General features: G+C 25.1%; 1 protein-coding gene across 1 annotated transcript in view; it reads right to left on the reverse strand.

Annotated features, from left to right (window-relative positions):
* The window catches only part of LOAG_18693 (hypothetical protein), a gene marked incomplete at both ends in the record, with an annotated part of 30,803 nt that extends 16,925 nt beyond the window's left edge, over positions 1–13,878 (reverse strand). The window contains 30 exons of the mRNA XM_020451356.1: positions 107–387; positions 737–988; positions 1,105–1,393; positions 1,506–1,688; positions 1,839–2,036; positions 2,170–2,420; positions 2,540–2,666; positions 2,881–3,047; positions 3,414–3,533; positions 3,795–3,864; positions 3,969–4,136; positions 4,253–4,386; positions 4,550–4,706; positions 5,433–5,614; positions 6,063–6,152; positions 6,331–6,618; positions 7,059–7,241; positions 7,628–7,810; positions 7,938–8,120; positions 8,224–8,389; positions 8,498–8,676; positions 8,822–9,023; positions 9,340–9,482; positions 9,580–9,790; positions 10,380–10,519; positions 10,774–10,872; positions 11,990–12,083; positions 12,589–12,716; positions 12,810–12,922; positions 13,727–13,878. Of these exons, the coding sequence (XP_020304866.1) occupies positions 107–387; positions 737–988; positions 1,105–1,393; positions 1,506–1,688; positions 1,839–2,036; positions 2,170–2,420; positions 2,540–2,666; positions 2,881–3,047; positions 3,414–3,533; positions 3,795–3,864; positions 3,969–4,136; positions 4,253–4,386; positions 4,550–4,706; positions 5,433–5,614; positions 6,063–6,152; positions 6,331–6,618; positions 7,059–7,241; positions 7,628–7,810; positions 7,938–8,120; positions 8,224–8,389; positions 8,498–8,676; positions 8,822–9,023; positions 9,340–9,482; positions 9,580–9,790; positions 10,380–10,519; positions 10,774–10,872; positions 11,990–12,083; positions 12,589–12,716; positions 12,810–12,922; positions 13,727–13,878 (5,133 nt within the window). The remainder of the gene's footprint in view (positions 1–106; positions 388–736; positions 989–1,104; positions 1,394–1,505; positions 1,689–1,838; positions 2,037–2,169; positions 2,421–2,539; positions 2,667–2,880; positions 3,048–3,413; positions 3,534–3,794; positions 3,865–3,968; positions 4,137–4,252; positions 4,387–4,549; positions 4,707–5,432; positions 5,615–6,062; positions 6,153–6,330; positions 6,619–7,058; positions 7,242–7,627; positions 7,811–7,937; positions 8,121–8,223; positions 8,390–8,497; positions 8,677–8,821; positions 9,024–9,339; positions 9,483–9,579; positions 9,791–10,379; positions 10,520–10,773; positions 10,873–11,989; positions 12,084–12,588; positions 12,717–12,809; positions 12,923–13,726) is intronic.
* Positions 13,879–16,305: the final 2,427 nt, after the last annotated feature.

Raw genomic sequence — 16,305 nt, forward strand, 5'->3', positions numbered from 1 at the left:
ATTTTGGTAAAAATTTCAATTTTAATCTTAACTTAAAATTTTCAATTTCAATTTCGATTTGATCTTAAAACATTACTTATAATGAAATAATAAATTATTTTATTACCTTAAGACAATCACTACCGACAGGAGTAGAAACAGCATAATGAATACTGACAGTTAATTCATAACGTGCTGGTTCTAAAGCAACCGGTACACATGCTGGTACCACATTTGATGGTGACCAGATACCATTGGTACATGTGAATTGTTGTGTAGCATTCTTTACATTAACAAACGTAAATTTTCGAGCACATTTAGCAGTACAAATAGTTGTGGTATCTTGTATTTGACATTCTTTTTCAACACTTTCTTCTCCGATCAATGACCATGGTGAACATGGTTTTGCTATAATTTTAACATTTTAATTCGACAATTAAAATATATGATATAAACACTTCCAACATTTCATTTAGCTCCATTAACAATTATAACATCTCCTCAAAATTCTTAATTTTCAATCTTTGATCTTTAAATTGGCATAAATTCAATAACATTAAAATACAATTAGAAAAAAAAAGACTATTTTTAAATATGATTTCTCCATAAATTACAGGAAAAATTGGACAAAAATTTGATCTATCTTATCTTAATGCATGTATATTTGATTTCTTTCCTTTTTTTTTTTTTTTTTCTTTTCTTTAATATGAAATGTTTTCTTATGAATATTGTAAAAATAAAAATAACAAATACAAACCTTGAAGAGATACTTGAAATTTGCATTTATTCCGATTTGATGCACTATCAGTAGCAGTAACTTCAACTGTAACATGTGAACTAAGGATGAGTAAAGCTTCTGATGGCTCAAATGTTACATCCGTAATATTTGAGGTATCCTGAATTACCATTTGTACTGTACTCTCGTTAAATGTAATTAATTTTTCAAATTCTCCTTCATTAGCCGGAACAATATATGAATCAGGACATTTCATTACCGGTGGTTGCGTATCTGAAAAATAAAAATTACTTTTTGATTTGAAATTTTATTCTGATAAAAAATAATTTGGAAAAAAAAAGAAAAAAAAAACGAAAAGGAAAAAAAAAAATTACTAAAATAAATTATACCAGGTATTCGAAGTTGTACAACACATTCCGCTTCATTACCAGCATCATCAAATGCTGCATAAATAATATCCATATCATGTGTAATCATTTTTGGTGGTTCAAAACCATCCGGTGTTACACGTATATATGCTACTGAACCAGAATTATCAGCTGCTGTAGGTACTTCATAAATAGCCGGTAAAAGTTGTCCATTATCATCTGTTAAAATATAAACCGGATTTGTTGGACAATTATTGAATGCTGGTGGTTCATTATCGACACATTGTGGTACAGATGCATTCCAACCAACCTATATTTGAATAAATGATAAAATGATAAAAATCCATGTAATTAAAAATTAATCAATAGTAAATTTGAAATGAAAAATTTTAGTTAATTAATTGAAAAAAATAATGAATAACCTGTAAATGAGAAGGAATTTCATGAGCAACTGAAAGTGGTGCCAAACATCCTTGCAAATCAAAACGAATGCAAGGATTTTGCTCATATTCGGTAACACCAAGAAGGATATAACGTGCTCGTAGTGGTGGATTTAGCTCAAATTGATGCATTGCATTATGATTTCCAGATGGTGTTTCAAATTCCTGTAAAAATAGCACAGTTATAAAATTATCAAAATTATCAGATTATCAAAATTCATCTTTTTTCCTTCTCAATACATGAATATTTTTCATTGGGATTTCATCATTAGACATTTAGCAATTTTAATATATTGCATGAAAAATATAACGTACAATTGGATATGTGTCATAATTTTGGCTGTATTGAACTTTGTAAAATAATTGCATTTTGGTAATATGACCACGTAAATGACCACTACCAGCAACGCCAGCCATACGTAATGTTGTCAGCGTGTAAATACGTTGTAAATCTACGGAAAGAAAGATGAATGCATCTTTAGAACCACACCAACCAGTAGATGATAATCGAGCCTGAAATTGAAATTATAAGAATGAATAGTAAAAAAGAAATAAAGATTGAAATGAAAAAAACTTTCAAATATCTAAAAATCTTTGCAAAAAATAACAAACTATGAAGAACAGTTTGATAATTTTCATCCTTTACCTTATGAGGTTCATAACCCCAAGTAGTCGAATCAGAATTATCAGCAAAAGCACCATCCGGAATGAAACCGGATGATATTCCAACATCTTCCGCTAAGACACAAGCTGTTCCAAGCGTGCAATTGATCGTATCAGACGGAAATGGCTTATAGCCAGCTCGATTACAGGTAAATTTTGCCTGTGCACCTTCTTCTACCGAATCCAGTTGAACTTGACCATCATCCGGAAAGCCGGGATCAACGCAAACAGGTCCTGCATGCGGAAAAAAAAATTGATTTGCGCTGCATAGATGAATAATAGCGGATCTAGAAATTCATATAAACTCCATTTTTTCAAATTTTCAATCTTATTAATTTTTAAAATAAGCTAACCTTCACATCGCAAATCGCCAAGATCCCAATTACCATCGACATTACATCGAATAGTCCGATCATCATAACTGGATTTACCGATTAAACTATACGGTGGTCTACAACTGAATGTAAATGCTGATCCTACCTGTAACAATTAAAACTCTAGCCTATTAATTAAACAGTAAAATTGAGCAGTTCTTTGAAATATGAAAAAAATAAACATAAAATTAAAAGGATAATTCATTAATTAGTTAAAATTGAAAATTAAATGATAATTAGAAATACTTTTATTTGTCATATATTTCAAATTTTCCAAAAAAGAAAATTATTGAAAAAATTAAATCAAAATAATATCTAACTTTGTAAGAGTAATCGTCGCCTTCGTAAATGGCACCAGCAAGTGATGGTGGTGGACCACAGTCCACCAATGGACAATCAATTTCCGGTCCTGATAACCAGTAATCTCGGCCATCTTCTTGCGGATCATAAATACACTGACGGAATGATGATAATAGTGAACTACTTGCTATAATTAACACTTTTTTAATATCAACTATTTAAATTAATTAAAAAAAAGAAAAGGAAAGAAGATATTGTAGAATACATCATATAGTCTGATAGCTTCAATTAAATAAATGAACAAAATATTCAACTCCTCTTCTTCTCTGCTTCAAAAAAAAAAAAGAAAAGAAAAAAGATTTATTTAAAAATAAAATTGTAGTTTTATTTTTCATTAGATTTTCAAAAAATTCACAAAAATTAATAAAAATGATAATCACTTTTCTTTTATTACAATAATTATTAATGCATAATTTTATGAAAGAAGAAATTTGATAACATTGAATAATTTGCATATAAAAAGATAAACATATGCAAATGACTTTATTTCTACCTGGTCGATTTTGTTGACTGCAAACAATCGAAACATTACGTCCATATGCGATGGTGCTATTTTCAGGTGCAACAAATAAACCAATCGCAGAATTATTACGCACACCTTGACATGTTGCTGCTAAAATTGTTTTAATTGATATATGACCATTTCCACATTTTAATTACATTTAATTAACAAAGTTGGTCTAATAATTAAATTATGCTGTAATTATGGCATTCATAATATAAAGAGTAAATTCAAAAAATGATTTTTTGAAAAAAAAAGGAAAAATATTTAATTTATCAATTGAAAGTTTTCCATCATATCATTTGAATTTTATAATTTTGTTTATTTGAAAAAAAATTTTAATTGTTAAATTGGAATAAAAATTTAACATACGAAGACAAAATGGTGCTGTACCATTCCAACTACCATCTTGCATACATTTCAAATGGCTTGCACCCATCATCTATAAAATTTTCATTCAAAAATTTAATTTAATTAAAATGAATAATTATAAGGCAATAATAATTGGATAAAATTAAAATTTATAAAAAAAAAATAATTAATTACCTGATATGCAAAATCACATTGAAATTGTACAACCATTGGATAATGAAATGTTTTTGCAGTTGAAAGAAGTAAACCATTTTTTGGTGATGATAAATTAGCACATATTCGTGGTACACATGTTTGATTATATCGGATAACATCTAATGCATTTAAGCCTGTTTCACCATCCTTAAATTTATAAAAAATTTTAATAAATATTAAACAAAATTATCGATTAAAAATGTAAAAATTTAATTAGTAAAAAATTTCCCAATTCATTTAAATATTATAAATGAAAATGAAACCTTTACATGTACACCACCCTGTCCATCTTCAGTAAGCAAATCAAAACCAATTTCACATGCACAACGATATGATCCTTGTGAATTAATGCATATTTGTTCACAATTACCATTATTTTGTTCACATTCATTTACATCTATAATAAAATTTAAAAAGTTTTAAAATTTTAATGAAATTCATTGAAAGTTTCAATATTTATCTAATATAATTAAATTTTGACAATTCATTAATTTTTGAAAGAGAAAGAAAGAGAGAGAGGAAAAAAAAAAAAAAAGAAATAAGAAAAAAAAGAAAATTACCGAAACAATTTGTTTTATGACAACCAAGAATATCCAATTTCATGCATGGATTGTTAAAAAATTCTTCAATTGTAAGTTCTAATACACGAACTTCAATAGCTTGCGGTAAAACGAGTAATTCACCACCAACAATTGCAACATTTCGAGTTATCAATTTCTAAATAATTTATAAATTCTTTAATTTTCACTTTCTTTTTTTTTAATCAAAAAATTACTTGAAATTCAAAAAAAGAAATGGTTAGGATATTTATGTTATATATTTGATTTAAATTTCATATCAATTTTTATCGATATACGAAAAAATTATGTGATAAGGAAAAAAAATTCATAAGATGAAATATGTAATGATAATGATAATGGACTAATTTGTATATGCTAAATTTGATCATAATCTAACAATGATACGAATCACTTTGTTAATCGTAAAATCAATCCTTAACAAATTTTATCAGATTAAATGTTGCATATAACATAGGATTCAAATTGATGTTTTTGAAATTTATCTTTTAATAATATTTTTGTTACGTGTTAATTTCGTGTTTTATAATTCTTAATGAATATATTAATGGCTAATATTGTTTCATTTATCTAAAATATTTAATTATTTAAATTTGAGATGAAAATAAAGAAAATTTCGCAAATTCTATTATCACATTCCATAAGATACATTTTAAGAAATACAAAAATTTCCCATTTTATGATAAATCTTTAATTCTGTTGATAGTTAAAATTTCCCATAATTATTGGAAAAAAAATATTTGGTAAAAAAAAAATTGAAAAATTTTATTTCAAAATTGTAAACAATATCAAAAAAAAAAGGAAAAAAAAAGAATTATATTAAAATAAGAATTCAATTCCAATGTTTATTATTAACATAACTTACAGTAATATTAGCAGCAACAAATGGTATCAATGGGACACCGGTACGATTTGAATATTTCAAACCGATAACAGTTGGATATGCACCATTTGCAGTTTTTTCGATACGTATACGTTCGACAACTTTTGGAACCGCAAAAACAAACGTAATTTTTCGATTGGTATCATTAGGATTTCCACACCAACCTGTAACAATTGTCAATTGTCAACTTTTTTTTTTTTAAATTATCCCCAAGAACTCTCAGATTGTATAATATTTGCTCAAGAATATCAAAATGAAGGATATTGTCAAATAATTCTTATCTTATCAAATCTTATCTTATTTCTTATCTTATCAGTATTACAGATTAGTTGTTTAATGTTAATCGATTCATTTCTTTATTTTTTTTTTTTAAACAAATCACTTTAGCATCATCTCTATTTGATAAACAATAGCATTGCCAAAACCAAAAAAAAAATATAATGACACAAAACGATTAATTGTATAATATTGTTAAATTGGATTTCAAAATTAACAAAATACGATTGCATTTTTTATTTTTAATCATACTATTAAATTTCAATTTTAACATCATTAAATCTTTGTCAACTTTAATTTCTCGAAAATAAAAAATGTCAATTTTTGAAATTATACCAGTTGTTGCATAATCTTTCGCACGAAAACCATCCATTTCACTACTTCCCTCAGCAGTAAGGGAATTTAAAACGGATGCTGTATTACATGCTATAAAAGAAAGACAATCCTTATATGCCGGAATTACAATTTTCTGCCTGAGAAATAAATAAGTATTTTAGGATTATTTAAAAAATAAATATTTGAAGATTAATTGAGAAAATAAATATTTCAGGATATGAAATGAGACATTAATTAGTGGTGCAATATGAATAATTAGATGTCATACATAATTGTGCTTGAAATCCGGAAAGACATTGGCAATGATAACCACCCGGCATATTAATACATTTTGTACTCTGAATGCTACAAATAGCTGATCCTTCAGCACATTCATCAATATCTTGACATTCCGGTACATCACTGAGCGTTTGATTAGCAAGACATTTTAAGGAATCCGCACCAACGGTACGAAATCCTGGTTGACATTCAATTCGTGCTAAATCACCAAATTCGAATCGTTCACCCGTTACAACAACACCATTAGCTATTAATGGTACATGGGTGCATGTTAATTCTAAAATGAATAAATAAATTTATATTTTCATATATTGATTATATTAAATATATTCAAATTTAATTAGTTTAACTTAATAAATAAAAATTAACAAATATAATTTACATGAAAATAGTAGCAAAATTTTTTCACTTTTGGAAAAAAAGAAAAATTGTAGGATAGGAAAATTAACCAATTGTTATTTTATTTCAAATATATTCCATTTGAAACAAATTGAAAGTGACAATTTAATTAAGTATTTAGTAATTAGTATTAGGCAGAAAATATTGGATAAGTTAAGGAAATTATAATTATTTCAAACTATTTCTTATTTAATTTTTATGTCAAGTAAAATTTTGACATAAAATTTTTAACTTTTTTTGTTTGAGCAAATTTTACAAATTGCCAAAATTACGACTTCAATTTTTATCATATGAAAAATTCAAAATGACACGACAAACTTTTGCAGTATGGTTGAGCAAAGGACCATTCGCCGGTGGAGAGACATAAAAGTGTTGCAGCACCGATTCGACGAAATCCAGCAGCACATTCAAATCGAAATACAGTACCGTAACCAGTACCATCACCAAATTCTAATATTCTTTCACCATTTAAGAATGGTGCTAATGCAGGACAAGTCATTGCTATAAATTTAAACATCGAAAAGTAAATTTAAAAAAATTCTTTTTTAATTTAATTATTTGTGGTATTAAATTTAAAAAAAAAGCCTTGCTTTGATAAATTTATGAAATCAAAAATTTTCAAGTTAGAGAAAAAAATGAAATAATGAAAGCAATAAATCTTTAAAATTTTAAAAATATTTTAAGAAAGATTAATTGAAAATATTAATTGTTTAATAGATTTTAAGACATTTTCAGAACTTTAGAATATCTCAGGCAATGGAATAAAAGCGATAAATTCTTAAATCTGAAAATTATTTGGAGAAAAATTAATTGAAAATATTAATTATTTGATTACATTTCAGAATATTTTCAAAACATCAAAATATCTTAAGAAATAAATGCCTGACCTTTACAAGATGGTGTTAATGTCCATCGTCCTTCATCGGTACAATAAATTTCTCCTGATTCTTTACCGGTTGAAAAATCGAAACCATCATAACATGTATATTTTGCCGATCCACCATATGAAACATTCGTTGCTGATGATGCAAATCCATTAGCAATTTGTGGAACAGCCGAACAATAAACCGCTATAATTATATTTAATTTTATGAAAAGTTTTTAATTTCAATTTTGATAATTTTCAAAAAACATATAATGAAAAATTTTTAATAATTAAAAAACAAAAAAATTAATCAATAATTTATATATTGATACGTTGACAATCTGGAATATGATCTTCAGTCCATTTTCCTCCTAATTGACATGTTATATCGAACATTTGTCCACGTCCAGTACGAAATTCATAGCCACGAGGACATGATGCCGTTACTTTTGTTCCAAATGCTGATGCTTTTGTTGATAGTGACACAAGTTTTGGTGTTTGCAGTGGTGGACAATCTACAAAATCAAACATTTAAATTAATTTTTTAAGGAAAAAAAACAAACTTTGATAAATTATATATAAATTTTTGTACATATATCAAATAATAGAAGAATTTACTCGTAGAAAAAGTAATATTCCATCCGAGACCATTCCTAATCGAATTAGTAGTAAAAACAATTTGAACAATTCCGGTCTGAGCAAAAATACTTTTCGGTGGTCGTGAAATGGCGGAAAAGCCATCTCCTGGATGTAAAGCTCGACCGCCTTCAATTTCCTCGAACATCTACAAATGTTTGATGAATTTTAAAACATTTAATTAAAAATATGTAAATCATAAAAGCCCTAAAATGATGAAACATATTAATAATTTGACAAATAAATGAAAATGAACCTGTAAACGATCATCCTCTGCAACATCAAAACTATTAATAGCAAAAGCTGTTGGTTGTTCTGAGTTTCTATCTGGTAATTCTACAGTATAAACGCATCTCTGAGAATTTGGGTACGGTATTCGAGTATAACCCGGTGATGTTATAATTCCTTTATCCAGACGAATTCGATTTGAGCATCCTGAAAAGAAAAAAAAAGAAAAACTTTAACATTATTATTTTGTAATTTTGAAAAAATTTTTTTATAAATTAATTGGGAAAAAGAGCCATGATAAAGTTTACAAAAATTTAATAAAGAAAAGAAAAAAAAAAACAAACAAACAAACCACGCTTGTATGTTATGCTAAATCCTCGTCCACTACGAGCAAAATTTGAATAAAAATAAATATACAATTGTGATTGGGTTGAAATGATTAATTGTGGATGCACAAATGTTCCAGTTAAACGTGCCAGTACTGGTGCTAATGGAGTACCACCATCATAAATTTGTAAGAAATCATTAACTTTTTCCAAATCAAGTTCTTCAATCTGAAAACCTCATTTGTTGATTAATTTATAAATTAAAAAAAAAATGATGTTCCTTGAAATTTCAAATTAAACGTTATTGTTTAATTTCAAAATAAAATGAATGTGTTCTATTTTTTTTTTTGGTTTTCAATTTTTTTCGTCAACTTTTTTCACATTTTACCTAAATAATTCTGCTAAACATGCTCATCATATTAATAATACCTAATTAATGATTCATTAATTTATTACACCAATATTCCAATTTTGTTAACATTTTAAAAACTATAATCGAATTTTAAATTATTAAATGTAATTTAAATAATTGAAAAGAACAAACATCAAGTGAAATTAGTTGTCCTGGATGAGCATCAATCTTCCATACACATTCCACACCATTTGGATAATTCTTTGGAAAATCTGGACTACTAAATGTTTGCCCATATGGTTGAGCTTTTAAAACACCTCCACATGACACGCTTGCTGAAAAGGTTATAATTTTTTTTTTTTTTTTTCAATATATAAATAATTAGCACAATTATTAAATGAATTAAAGTTAAAATAGCATAAATAAACTTACCGGCTCTCCAATTAGCTTCAAATCCACGTGCCTGAATTTGTGCATCACTGCTAAATCTGACAACCATTACATTGGTACTTGAAATTAATGTTTCAGGTTTTTTTGATCCGGAAAGAATAGCTATAACAACGGATGAATTTTCCGCTGGACCACCATCCAAAATTGTAACAAAATCTCCATATTCTTCCGTTTCAAATGCGTCAAATGTTATCTGCACATAATTTCAATGATAATTTTTTCCTCAATTTAAATTTTACGAACTTTATTTAAAGAAAAAAAAACAAAATCCGCTAGTATAAAGTTGGAACTTTATAATCATAAAAATTCAAATTACAATTGATTTTGGAACAATTTTCAATTTCAAACAAAATCTCTGAATCCTTTTTCTTTTTCTTGTTTTTTCTTTTTCCGTTTTAATCTTTGAACAAAGAATTCCGGAATTTATTGATTCCATACGAGCATTTTTCACCAACACATTGTAAAAATAGCTTGATTTGGTAATGTTTTTCTTTTTTCTTTTTTAAATTCCATAAATTAAATTAATTCCGATTTTTAATGAAATTTATCACAAATATTACAAACCATTTATGATTAATTCATGCAATGAATTTAATAAATTAAATAATGAATTTTAATATTTGTCATACTATTATTAATTGGGATTTCTATAAAATGGATAATAGAAAATGAATATCTTATATTACTATACAGGAAGGTAGGAGATAAATAAAAGAATGAATGAAAAGAGAGGAAAAGAAGATTAAAGAATTATTCATATCTATATTATTATGACGACATACATGAATCCGTGAATTGATTGGTCCTTCCATAACCCAACGACAATTAGCATTAGCATTATATGGTGATGGATAGTTTGGTGATTGTATTTTGCCTGATTCACCTTTTTCATATTTCAAACATGTGATCACTTTTGGTGATGCTATAAACTTTATTTTTATTATAAAAAAAAAAAATTTTAAATTTCTAAAAAAAAAAATAAATCCCATAAATTAATAATATAAATCCAGTATATAATATTTGCATTGATAAGATGGGAAAGATGAGAAAGAAGTAAAAAGGAAAAGAAAAAAAGAAATGAAAAATTCCATTTAAAAATCAAGGTTATAGATTGAAATTTTGATTAATTTGACAGTTTTAAATTATATATGAAACAGGTAATAGTGAAAAATTTACCGGGACAATTAAATTCATCACTGTAATCACCGCAATCATTGATACCATCACAATGAGCTGAATGTGATACACATTTACCATTTTGACAGAAAAATGAACCTAAAAGAATTTAGTTAAATTTTTTTTCCTTTTTACATTTATCATTTTAATAGAAAAATGAACTTAGAAAAATTTAGTTAAATTTTTCTTCTTTTTTAACTATCTATGATAAAATTATTTCATTCGATTATATAATAAAAATTTTAATAACTTATTTTTGTTAAATTTAAAAAAAAGTGTTAGATTAAATTAATGAGTGTATTTAAGTATCATTCAGATAAATAACTTTTCTTTGCTAATGATATAATTTTAATATCAAATATAATATTGGTTTATTAGCCTCCCGAAAATGAAAAAAAAAAAAAAATCCACGACAATTGATCATCATGTTGTCCCGTATTTCCAGATAGATTTTCCTACTGTATGCAATATTACTAAATTATATGTTAGCAACCTGTCTTCTACTTTCTCTCCTCCAATTTTCTATCTTTTTCCATATCTTAACAGATCGAAAATCTATTAAATTTTCAAAAATTGATTAACCAGAAATCAATCAATGAATGTTCTAATTTTTGTGAGAATAATTAATTCCTTTTCAACTATTAAATTTTCGAAAAATTTACATTCACTACAATAATTTACATTTAAAAATTAAACTTTCGAAAGCAAAAAATGGAAATAAAAATTTAAAAAGAGAAATCATAGTTTGCTAAATTTTCAATAAATTTTTTATCAAACTAAAAAAAAAAATTTTTTTTGCAAATATTTTTTACAAAAAATATTTCATTTGTTAATTAAATGGATTAATTTTTCGTTTCTTTTTTCTTTTTTTTCATTTTTATAAATAATGTATTCGTTTAAATAACAATAATAGAATTAAATAGAAAACAAAAATAATAATTAAACTTTTTTTTTTAAATATGAATCAATTTGAATAAGAATGATGAAGATGAAGTTCCATCCATTTATTCATTGCATTCATTTTATTTATTGTTTTAATCGGGTGATTGGTACAAGGACCGATGCCAAGGTCATCTAAGTACCCCTATCTTTCCCATCTTACCTCATTTCATTTTATACCTATCCCGAAAAATTTTTCAATCATCTTTCTCATGTACTTCTTTCAAATATCTTTACAAAATATTCCTCTTCTTCTTTCTTATTATTATTGGCTTACCTTTCATACAGGCAGGCAATGCACATACAAATGGTAATAATGTATTACACATTTCTAAACTCCACCGTAATCCACCAGTTATTGTAATCGACACCTATAAAATTGTTATATTTATTCGCTATCATATTTTATCAATTAAATAATAAAACTTTCGTTGCCTTAGTTCATCATTCAACTATGATAAGTTCAAAAATTGTTTGATCAATTCATTCGATCTGATTCATTCTTCGAATAATTTTAATAATTATTAATTGTTCCATATGAAATAACAATAGTTCATTCTTTATCTATCAAAATTCATATATTTTTAAATGATAATATAACAAAAATTTCTTCGTATTATCATTTCATTCCATCTTTCGATCTTTTCTTTGTTTTTTTTTCTTTTCTTCTCTTCCTTTTTTTTTTTCAATATTTAAATTAGTTTAGATCTATAAAATTCAAATTTTTTGAAACAAAAAAAAAATGGAATACAGATTACTAAAATGATTGACTAAAATTACAATAATACCTCAAATATACTTTTAAGTTTATCAAAGTGCAAAATTTCTTTACATTATTATAAAACAATTGTAGATTAATAAGGTAGTAAGAATAACCTTTGCACAAGTACCACCTCTATAATCTGGTTGTCCATCATTCCAAAAACCAACATAACGTGATATTACAGTACCATCAGACCATAAAAAATATGCATCTTCATCTTCGGTTTGTTGTGCAACAACACCTTTAATAAAATAATTTTAATTAAATTTTATAAATTCCTTTGATTAATAACTAATTATCAAGGATGTGTTAATTTCAACAAATTAATCCATACCAATCCAGAATTCATTACGATTTATTGAAAGAATTTTCTGCTGCCGATTGACTAAACGATGCAAAAAGTTATTTTCTCCGAATGATTCGATACGAGCAAGTTGACTTCCGTACCTATTATTTAAAAGTATAACGATCATATCATATCATATCATATCACATGGTATTAACACAACATTATTTGAAAACTTAAAATTGAAATAAACTATGGAACAAAATCAAAATTTTGAAAAAAAATCAAAAATGAAAATTAAAAATGAATCAGAATTGAAACAAAATTGAAAATCAAAATATTATTTAAATAAACAAATAAATAAGCAAATAAAACATATATTAAATTAAAAAACGAAATTATTTCTCAAAGATCAAGCTTTCCAAGTTTAAATCTCAATTAAAATTGGATTTAAAAAATAAAACTTATATATATAATAACATATGAAACATTCCGATTTTTTTTTTTTTTTGTTCAGATATATTTAAAATTTTTAAACGAAAAAAGAATATGAAAGTATGCATCAATACATGTCACAATTACCAGTTAATAAGCTATTTCGTATTTTCATTTAAGAAGTATCCTTTCAAATTTATGAACTGTAAAAAGAGAACCGTAAAAAAAGTGAAAAGAAAAAAATTTGTTTAGGACTAATTTAGCAACGGTTTCTTATTATTATTATTATTAATAATAATAATAGTAATAATAATATTAATAATAATAATAATAATAAAAAATAATAATAATAATGATAATAATAATAGTAAAAATAATAATAATAATAATAATAATAATAATAATAATAATAATAATAATAATAATAATAATAAATGAACAATAATGTTTCAGATTTTTAAATAATTTAAAAACTAACAAATTAATTAATAAATCAGTTAATCATCATTAAATTAATATACTTATTTTACCTGGAACAAAATAATAATGCCTGTGGCCATGATCGTTCAATTGTATAAACCCGAAAACATTTCGACCTGTATTTTTCCCATCCTTGTGCACATTCTAAACCAATATCTGATACTGCATATTTTGAATTAGTTACATTTTTCATACCATTTTCCTAAAAATTTTCAACAAAATTAAAAAAAAAAATAATAATATAATTACATAATTTACATAATATGTTAATATAATAACGATAAAAATATATTTCATTTTAAAATCTCACTTGTTCAATAGTAGTAGTAGTAGTAGTACTGATAATTGTACCACTAATAATTGGTGATAATGAAATAGCAGAATTAGAAGGAGGAGAAATAGTAACAGTAGTAATATTATTATTTGTAAAAATTGTTGCAATTAACAGATTTTGTTGTAGTAATAATAGCAATATGAATGGTAATGTTAATCGTAATCGTTGTTTTTGTGGTATAATAAATAAATGATATGGTTGAAAAATTATCATAGTAAATGATAATGATAATAACATATGGTTGAAGTGTACACATATACCATCCACCGCAGGTAAATGATGATTCCACCAATGTCGCTAAACGTCTATTTGGTTATTCAGGCTGTGTCTTACGGATTTTGCAATCAGGGCAAGAAGAAGATGAGCGAAATAGTCCAGTTGACCTCATTAATTTGACCTTCCATCTGCTTCATTTCAACCTTCAAATAAATGAGAGAATGTGCCATCTTGTCTTTCTTCAAAACTTTCATAACAACAATCGTTACCAAATATAAATATACCAAATCTATCCTCTCGATTCGTCATTCATTCTTGTCATCCATTCCTTCTTTTTTTTTTTTTTTTCTTCTCTCTTTTCTCCTTATTTTCTTTCCTTCTCCTCTTTTATCTTTATCACATCCACTTTCTCTTCCCTATTCCAATACTTAAATTTCAAGCAAACATTATCACTTCATCATATTCCCACAAAATTTCCACTTTCACTCTCATAATGGTTGAATATGGTGCAATAACGATAATGATAATGATAATGGTAACGATAATGATAATGATGATAATGAACAAATACAATATATCAAATAGCTTTTCACTATGGTATTTTGATAATTTTTGCAACTGTTGATTGAATTTTTCTGCACTTATCAACTTTTTTTGTTGCATCTTTCCTTTTTTATATAAATAAAAAAAAGAAAAAGAAAAACTCTTTGATATTTTGAGTTTCATAATTAGTACAATAATCAATTTTATTAATAATGGCTTTCATATTTCTTACATTTCAAAAATTGGAATGATTGCTATCATCTTTTAATAGATTTTTAGATTATTATCAGACTATCAGATTTTATCTGTATAAGAGAATATGGATCGAATATAGATTTTGTTGGTATAAATATCTTGATGAAACTATCATTATTTTTCGCAGAAATGTCACATTAATTTTGTTAATTTTCATGTTCATAAAAAATCTGAAATTGAACTAACATTGTTGATGTTTTTTCTTTCTCTTTTTTTTTTTTTTTGGGGTAATCTTTGTGTTAAATTTTGTAATTATGCAAAATTTTAAAGTTCATATTTTTTTTTCTTTCGTTCACTTTTGCCTATTAACCGTTTATAAACCAGCTTTTGTGTTTTAAGTCAACTTATTGAACTTCTTCCAGAGTAATTTTCGGATTAAACCTAGCATATTGTAAACTTTTAAAAGGTATGTTAACACTTAGTTGACAAGTTAACAATATGATGAAACAATGGAATTGGATTTCATGGATGAATTAACATTAATCATTTTTTAAATATCAGTTTTATTAACTTTCGATTTTCTTTTATTAAGAGCAAAAAAAAAAAAGAAAACGGTAGAACTAGGTAAAAACAATGAAACCACTTCGCATATAGTAATAGTTCTGTCATGTAATCCAAATACTGAATAACACCTAAATATAAATATTGCGCAATCATTTTCTTTTCCTATACAATTATTTATAATATTGTGACAAATTTTGCTGCGCATTTGTTAAATATAATAAAAAATATGCAATTTGAAATAAAACAGGTATTGTTAAATGAGGAAATTAAAACAAACAAACATAAATAGTATTTATATTTAGCAATTATATTTTAACTGAAATGAAAAAAGAAAGGAAAAACATCGATAAATTTGTATAAAAAGGATCAGGATTGGAAACTTAAAATGATTATTAACTGGTAAATATGAAGTAAAAATTAGTTTACAAAAATTAGGGAATTGAGTAAGCTGTACTGAAATCTTTTATGCACAAATTAATAAAGATAATAATAGTAATTAATAATAATAACAATAATACTAATAATAACAATAACAATAAGAATGACAATAATAATGGTAATAATTAATAATAATAATAGCAATAATAATAATAATAATAATAATAATAATAATAATAATAATAATAATAATAATAATAATAATAATAATAATAATAATAATAATAATAATAATAATAATAATAATAATAATAATAATAATAATAATAATAATAATAATAATAATAATAATAATAATAATAATAATAATAATAATAATAATAATAATAATAATAATAA

The sequence above is a fragment of the Loa loa genome (genome assembly GCF_000183805.2).
Source record: "Loa loa unplaced genomic scaffold supercont3.447, whole genome shotgun sequence".
NCBI classification, from domain to species: Eukaryota; Metazoa; Nematoda; class Chromadorea; order Rhabditida; family Onchocercidae; genus Loa; species Loa loa.